The following is an 8,749-nucleotide window of genomic DNA, read 5'->3' on the forward strand; positions in this document are numbered from 1 at the left end:
GCATGCTTGATATTAATATAATATTTTTACAAATAAATATAGAGCTGTATGTGTCTAAACAAAGTATTGATTGTTCCTCCTTTCATTTTAGGTGCAGCGCAGACTGAATAATAACTATGTACTCGGAGACATAAATAAATGCTAATTCCTTCCGACATGAATTGTTTCCTTTTGTTCTGGAGAGGTACTTCGAAATCGCATGTATGAACAAAAGATGGTAAACGTTGATTGCATGTATATCAACATCATGGAAATCATGTAAACAGTAATCTACTGTATTATCAACAAATATATTAAAAAAATGTTCGAAAACATATATATGTGGTATGTCCCTTCACGATTATCGTGTTTCAAAACATGTTGAATATATGTTTAACATATCCTAAATATATGTTTAATGCATGTTAAAAAAATGTTTAATACATGTTAAACATGTTTAATATAAACATAATGTTACAATTTTGCATGTAGATAATATGAAAATCATAAGAAAAACATCTGAATATCATATGAACAAAATATGTTTATCATAAGGTAATACAAACATTGTGAGTATGTTTATATAATATTGAAATATTTGTATGACAGAGGGAAAACTCGGAGCCACGAAAGAAGTTTCAAAATACACACTGACAGACAGGAATCGTAGGTAAATGTTATATTGATAAAAGTTAAATATTTACGGGTACTTTGTACAAAAACCTAATGCAAGTGTGATTTTGTGTTATACATTTATTTGCAGTTGTAGGGTTACCAAAAGATGATGAAGAGTTGTCAGAGGAAAATTTAGGTTAGTACAGAAATCAACAAGAATGTGAATTGAATATTTCAAAAAAAAATATTCCTGTTATTTTATTGCATTCATTTATTTTACAAAGATTTCTTTAAAAAAAATGCAATTTGGTCTAAAATGTCATTACTTGTAACACGGGTTAAAGTCTTTTGATCACCTTTGCATATTTTTGAATTTCCTGATTACATCGTTTACAGAGGATACTAGAAAATATCTAAGAAAGTACAAACTAATTGACAAGTACTGCATAGAAACGGGAATGTACCTAGAGACGGAAAATCTCATAAAGAAAAACGCCGTAGTTATCATAACAGGGCCACCTTGTATCGGAAAAACAAACACTGCAGTGCATTTGACGATGAACAAAATGTACTCCCATTGGGATATTCGCAAAATCAGCAGATTTTCAGAATTCTCCTTCTTGAGAGGAATGCAAAATACAGTCTTTTTTATTGATAACGTTTTCTGTGATGATTCCAACTCTAGTGAGCTGAATAATTCGTGGAAGGAATTGGACATTGTATTTGAGATATCAGTTAAGCCTTGTAAAGGTAAAGACGGATTGTATACTGGCCAAAAAGTACATATCTTAATTACGGCAAGAGAAAATGTTGTTGAAAAAGCATGCCAGTACATGGATAGGGTTACGCCAATTTTTAATGATGGTTTTCGCATTTGTGTATGCACAAAGGCACCTCAGTCCAGTAAAAGAAGCTGTAGACAATGTTGTTTAACCGACAATGAAAAAGTCAGATTATGAAAAGTCAGCTGAAATATGCAAAAGATGTGTTAAAAATCGACTGCGAAAAACTTGATGATGAATTTCTTGAACGAGTAAAGGATGTAGAAAGCCCTATTGGATTTCCTCTCTGTGCGCATCTATATGCGTGTAAAGAAGAGTATAGGGAAAAAGGGTGGCGTTTTTTCCCCAAAACCTACTGATATTCTCAGAGATGAGTTGGAGACCGAAATTGAGTCTGACAAGACAAATAGAACGAAAACATTGGTTTTGTTAATATTTTTGTTCGAATTTCAGTTAAAGAAAAACGAACACGAAGAATTGAACATCAATATTGAAGAGAAATGCATACATTTCCTTGATAAAAATTCAAAGGATCTAATGGAACAATTTCACCTTTTAGATTTCACAGACTTAGGCGGTATTGCCAACAAGCTAACAGGAGCATTCTTTCTTGAAATGGGCACTGGAACATTCCGATTTACACATGATAGTGTATTTGACGTCGTTAGTGCATATTTCTGTGAAAGACACTTTAAGTAAGTGGTTCGACAATTTCCATTACACGTGATACAAAGCCATGAATACAGATCATTAACGGATGAAAAAATCGCCTTCTTTCATTGCGACTGCTATAGGAAATTTTTCATAGCGAACTTTCGAAAGTATGCGGTTTTAGTGTCTTTAAGTTGAAATCTTTTACAGATGCATTCTACAAAGAACTCTGTAATAGAGATGATGGCAGTATCAGATGCTTTTTCAACGTTACGGATGAGAGTTCAAAAAAGATTTTCCTATCACATTTTGGGCTAGTAGGTACAGATTGTACAGTTTATCTAACAAATTACTAAAGCTAGTAAGAAATAAAAATGTTGATTACAACCATCATTTCTATTTGATACTTCTTGGAGAATGTTGTGCCAACGACGCGGTCTTTTTAGAAGACATTGATACGAAACACTGCAGAACAACAGAAGAAATAAAGACAAAGGTAATGAGCTATGAATGGAAACAGGAAGGCTCCATGATTCGTGTCATTGTGCAATCCAGTCGACGAGACGAAGATGTCAGCGATATTATCAAATCAGTTAGGGCCAATGAAAACATTAAATCCATTGTTAACAAACGAGATGGCAGCGAACAAACTCCAATCATGTTGGCGGTGAAGAGTGTGCAGTCGCGTTCAATGACCATTGAAGAACTAATGCTTTCTAACGGAGAAGTGAATTTGAAAGACCGGAATAGTGCAACCGTTTTTCTTCACTGCATCATGTCAGACAGCAATGACGAAGTATGCGAGGAGTACCTCAACGGCTGTTTCGCTTGTCCAAGCATCTAAATATCAATTCAGACAACTCTGATGGTGACACTGCTCTCAATCTTGCAGCAAAACACTCCCGTTCTAGTCGGATACTAAGTATATTAGAATTGATGCAGTGTTCAAATATAATTGTTGAAACGGTCAACGTGGATGGGTATTCCCCGATCCACAATTCTATTGTACACTTGTGTGGTTCGGATCCTCTAACTGACTTAGAACGATGTGCTTGAGTAGCCATCTTTATTATATATGGGGTAGATCCGGAAAAGATGTCTGACCAGGAGGAAAGCCCAAAATCTCTATGCGATGCGAAAGGTCTTGAAAATGCTAAAAGAATAATAGCCAATCCGAAAGATCAAAATAGTATGGCGCGCGTCCTTGCAGACCTGTTAGATACTTTAAAACAGCAACAAAGTAAAAATCTATCGAAAAGGATCATACAGATACCAAATCCACAAAATAGAATGATTGAAGAAGTAAATATGGCAATTGAAAAGGCAGTCAACATTTTACGGAACGTTAAATTTGGCTCCAAGAAAGAAACAAAGAAAGAAACAATGGATATTACGACAGATTATATGATGGAATTGTAAATATAAACTAAGTACTATCTTTTCCATTTGGTTGCTTCTTATGTATTACACATACAAAATGTATTGGTGATGTAATGGAATTTAATTTGCTCACAGACCCGGTGTAAACTTTAATTATGGTGATTTGAAGTCGTCTGCTACATTGGCGTTTCAGAATTTATCGATATATTCGTATTATGTACACTGAATCATTCAGACAATTGATATTCCATGTGAACTGCCATCCATGGGGAAATAGAATGCTCGTCTTTTCACTGGCGCAATATTTTCAGAATGGTGATGTTTCCTTCATTTAACCCGACCAAACATGATCATTTCATGACTTCTTTGTCCAATGTTATGTGTCATAGTTTATATATTTCGCGTAGTCTTAACTATGCTATTATGTTCCATATCGTCAAACACAAGAATGTATTACATATATGTTATTTCGGATTACAAACATTTCGGTTTATCATCACTGAAGAGATATTATTTGTCGAAATGCGCATCTGGTGCATCAAAATTGATACCGTATAAGTTTTACATTATATATGATTATTCATGCGAGTATATTTCGTTTTAACTCGTTTCGTTCTTTAACAAAACTCACTAAAATTCAGTAGAACAATGGTGTCTACTCTGATATATTATATTTAATACCAGCCTCTTTTGATTAGCGTTTGTTACAATTGTATAATATTTGTTTTTGTTAATAACAAATTAGAGTATTTAATGTTTAGTCTTGTTTTTGGAAAGAACATTGTTACAAGAAAAGGTGAAGATAACGAACAGTGATCATTCTGATAACTGATATAAGGAATGCAACATTGTGAGTTGTGCAAAGAAGGACTCCTGGATGTACTTGTACCAGAGGTGGGATCAGGTGCATAGGAGGAATAAGCCCCCCCCCCCTGTCAACCCGTCACATCCGCCGTAGACCTGATCCCACCTCCCTTATATCCAGGGATCTGTGTTTGCCCAACTCCCTATTTCGTATTGCTTATAGGAGTTATGAGATTGATCACTGTTCGTTATCTTTGCCTTTCATCTTGGTCAGGTAAACGGAGTAATCCGGTGGCCAACATCTATGCATGAACAACGGGCCAGCTATTGGTATAAAGAATGTCAGACTGCATTTGTGATGGGTTGCATTGACAAACTAGATCGTTATAGCGACCATGGAATATGCGAAATGCTGACTTTAAACGAAACTGTTGATACTCCTGTAACATCAACTTATTTGTCAGTAGCCTGCATTGATTTAAAGACTGACCATACGCAGAACAAGCTCATTCGTATCGAATCATTTGAGAGATATAAAGACCACATGTAGGTGATAATGGAACATTGCTAAATAATGTCGAAATTTGATGATAAAGTCGCCTCCGTTTTTCATAAAGTTGAGTTGTTAGTTTGCCTTTAACATCATTGTTCAATAAAATATCTAGGTATTAAACAGATATGATTTTGGTATCTCCGTAACCGGAATATGTCCGATTCGATTCTTGATCCCGACACGGAGTCAATCCTAATATATTTAGCATTTTAGTTATTGTTCATCAAGTGCTCGGGATAAAAAGTGATAGTAAAGTGTCCTTTAAAAAGGATGGTATTGGTACTACATAATGTAGTGCCCTCACTATTTCTGTTTTGAGCACCATGTTGAAGTCAACATATTTTTTTCTTAAACTGGTGATGTGTCTATAGGAGTGAAAACTTCTCGATTGGGACAAAGAAATAAAGGTGGATTGCTTAAACAGAACTGATGAGCCAATACTAATTGTTCAATTGTAATTACATGTATGTCATTGTCACTACTAAATTGGTATGTATGGGAAAAAAGGATGACGATAAACAGTGATTCTATGAAGCATACATGCTTTGAAGTTAAAATATGTAGAATCTAAGTGAGGGCCAGTTACATGTAGGTCAGGTCTTCATGTACTTACTTTTATCTCTCTCAAAAACATACGGTACCGGTACATCTTATAAGGCATTTAAATGAAATTAGTGTGTAGTTCTGAGGGCACCACATCTTCAGTTTTGTATCTCTCAAAATTGAAGATAGTGCATCATATCAAGATGAAATCAGATTGTTTATGAGTGAAAGACGATGCACTTTAGCCTCTTCGCTCTCCGTGGCCAAGTGGTTAGAGCAAAGCGCACAAAATCACACGGCCTCTCACCTCTGGTGGGTGCGGGTTCGAATCCGCTCGCGCCGGTAAGTGCGAAAGTTTCCCAGTTTACTTTCGGAAGGTCGGTAGTCTCTTCCCAGGTACATTGTATCTGGGTTCTCTCTTCCACCAATAAAGACTGGGCACCACCAGATAACTAAAAACTTGTTAAGTGTGGCGGAAAACCGTAAACAGTCAAGCAAACAATCTTTGCTCGTCAGACAGTGGGCGTCATTGAGCATAAGTGAAACCTCATTTCAAATAACATTCTACAAAATTACTATATGTGTTTCCTTATCAGAGTTTTGAATACACTGTTTTTTCTTTGTTTCTTAAACATAATATTCCTGAAAAAATGGACATTTACAAGACAGGCACATACTAGAAGTATCTGAAAAATAGGATGATTAAAATTGCCGAAAGCCACGCGCATGTTTTGTATGCACGTACATTGTTTTTGAACTTGCCATTTTTGGACTCTCACTTATATTACTGATTTGGTCTTCTTTGAATTTATTTGAAATTTGCCTTTTAGGTATATATTATTCGTACCTGGTCGGCATGGTCAAAATTACACATCTGGATTAAACGTCTACATGCATAGATTGTTTTGTTTTTCAATGAATTAGTTTGAAAGCCTTATTGTAAATAAACAAAGATTTATTTAATATTTAGGGATAATCATGGTTACGGACATATATGTACATATCCATGTGATTGATTAGGATCGGAGGATATTTTTACCTGTACAATTGTCTTACAGATAAAGGAAATATAGTGACAGTCATACTGTTTGTGATATAGAATAAACATTGATTGAACGATCCAATTGGACAAAATGTACCACTTAGGAGATAAGGGTTGTTCGGTTTGCATTTAGGATTGCTCCACTTTGTTTTCTCCTACAATGTCAACATACTCATGCGGCATTACAGGTTTGAGATATGTATTGTCATTCTTTTGTCTTTCGTCTTCGGGGTCTATCCAAGTAGGTGTGTTGAATTCAACGCTTGTGGAGTCAATTTCGTGATACTGCGTATCGCTTTCTGATAGTGGATGGAGATATCCATGATCGGTTTCGATATTCTCCCGAATTTCAGGGCTCACAAATATACGTTCAAAATCGCTGTTAAGTGCTTTGTATGTAAGCGGTGGAATATTTGGCGACGTAGCTTGCCTTGCTAATAGCTTTCGAAGGGTACACTGTTTATAGAAATATGCTGCAACAAAAATTCCGAACAAAACAACAACGACGCTACTCAATGCAAATACTCCGAAGAAGATAATGTTGTTATTGTCAGGAATATGGGATAGATTTGCCTCTGATGATGGTTTTTTGCTTTCTCCATAGGAAGTCGAATCGCGTGTAACGTATATATATTCAGTAGTCAAATGGTGTTCTGATTTAAGGTCTTCAACTGCAAATATCAAATGATTTGTATAAACATCATTTTTAAAAAAGCCCTTTGTTAAAATATTTTGAAAAATTGACATGTATATATGTTGCATCTAAACTCTATTCGTTACATTTGGTGCATCCATTTTGTGGACTACAGTACTCTTCCCGACAAGCACACGACTGCTGACAACCGTCCCCAAAGCTCGGATATTTGCAGGTACGAGAACATTTTATGCCAAAGTGACCGACTGGACATTCTAAAAGAAAGAATAAAAAAAATGTAAAACGATTTCATTTATTTTCCATAACGTTTGCATTAGTTTTTGATACTCGGTACTTAAAACTCAAACGAGTCATACCTTTAAAGGGAGAAATATTACATAACATACAGATCGATAAAAGACTTAAATGTAACAAAGTTTGTAGATTTGCTTACTTTCGCATTCCTTTGTATTATTGTTCCACATGAATCCTGTGCAACAAGCAATCCCATCTCGACTGTAACCAAAGAAATGAAAACATGTTACATAATATTCTTATCTAAATTTACATTTAGCTGTAATTGATATTGTCAAGGGAACATACCTTCCACAAGATGACTTAGATTTCTTTGAAATATTTGCTAATACAAGAATGAATATCCAAACCATATTTTCTAACGAACATGATACACTGCTCAAAATTGGTGAAACTTATATATTTCCTTATTATCAATACCACCAAATCCCTTTACGTAAATTCTGCATGTATTTTGAATGTTTCCGCAATTAAATGTATTAGAGTCTCGACGATTGCGAATATCGTGGATATATATACATATCTATATTTAACTTATTTTATGAAACATAATGGATGAATAGAAATATTTTAATGTAAACCGCTGGTCAATGTTGGAAGTGTTCTCGCTGGTCCCAATTACTGTGGACTTTTTCATCTTCGTCTCTGGTTTTGTAGCCACATTTCATTTTATAAGTAAGAATCGGTTGTTTAATCTTGTCAAGAAGTTAAAATTATTACTTAGTCCACGTTATTCAAGAATCGTCTGATTGTATTTGATCAAGATACAGGGATCATGGCGGGTGTATCTGGCAACTAAAGATGCTTGTACATTAGTCCCTGGCACTTGATCTCACCTCTGGTGTTTCCAGGGGTCCGTGTGTATCCTGCACTCAATTTGTATTAGATATAGACTTAAAGAGATCGATCACTTTTTCGTCAAAAACCTTCATTGCTTGAATCACCAAAGTTTTAAAAGACTGGAACCTTTTTAAGCTGAATGAACCCTAGATATTTGTAATAAAGTTCCATATCAGGTTTTGTGTTGAATGACTAGTTTTACTTGATGAAATAGCCCATCCTAGGAACAATCTACATACTGATAGTATTGTAATTGACCTGTTAAAAGTCAACGCGCAACATCGAATTGACCGAGGACGGTATATTCCGATCACACCCATTAGGTAAACCCATCAGGAATGGGAACTATCAGGTCACCTCAAAAGACAAAGTATACTCCAAATAATGCAAACTCTAACACATTTACATTATTATTTATGACAGAAAATCTGAACAGATTTCCACAGAACATTGTGTAGGAATTGACAAAAGGCAAAACACACAGGATCCGTGCATTCTTTCTGGACAAATGATGGTTGAATGTTTGTGAAAGTTGACGAGAGGGGTTATAAACATCTAATCCGCTCGCTCAACGACCTGGACCGTATTGCCCTAGGATAGACACACAATAT

General features: G+C 35.3%; 1 protein-coding gene and 1 long non-coding RNA gene across 2 annotated transcripts; one reads left to right on the forward strand and one right to left on the reverse strand.

Annotated features, from left to right (window-relative positions):
- Positions 1 to 62: 62 nt before the first annotated feature.
- On the forward strand, positions 63 to 4,150 carry LOC130053304 (uncharacterized). The gene is made up of 3 exons (XR_008801846.1): positions 63 to 217; positions 589 to 790; positions 991 to 4,150. It is a non-coding gene; the product is annotated as an uncharacterized LOC130053304 (long non-coding RNA).
- A 1,968-nt stretch (positions 4,151 to 6,118) lies between these two features.
- Positions 6,119 to 7,665, reverse strand: LOC130053302 (uncharacterized). Its single transcript, XM_056160294.1, has 4 exons — positions 7,587 to 7,665; positions 7,438 to 7,499; positions 7,130 to 7,258; positions 6,119 to 7,020 (listed from the first exon to the last, which is right to left on the reverse strand). The coding sequence occupies exons 1-4, from the start codon at positions 7,649 to 7,651 to the stop codon at positions 6,479 to 6,481; spliced, it is 798 nt and encodes a 265-aa protein (XP_056016269.1). The 5' UTR covers positions 7,652 to 7,665; the 3' UTR covers positions 6,119 to 6,478.
- Positions 7,666 to 8,749: the final 1,084 nt, after the last annotated feature.

Source organism: Ostrea edulis, chromosome 3 (assembly GCF_947568905.1).
Source record: "Ostrea edulis chromosome 3, xbOstEdul1.1, whole genome shotgun sequence".
Classification (NCBI taxonomy): Eukaryota; Metazoa; Mollusca; class Bivalvia; order Ostreida; family Ostreidae; genus Ostrea; species Ostrea edulis.

Coding starts and splice junctions, on each gene's coding strand:
- LOC130053302 (XM_056160294.1), bottom strand. CDS start 7,651: ATGGTTTGGATATTCATTCTTGTATTAGCAAATATTTCAAAGAAATCT. Junction 7,500..7,586: donor TCTAAGTCATCTTGTGGAAG/GTATGTTCCCTT, acceptor CTTTGGTTACAG/TCGAGATGGGATTGCTTGTT. Junction 7,259..7,437: donor TAATACAAAGGAATGCGAAA/GTAAGCAAATCT, acceptor TCTTTCTTTTAG/AATGTCCAGTCGGTCACTTT.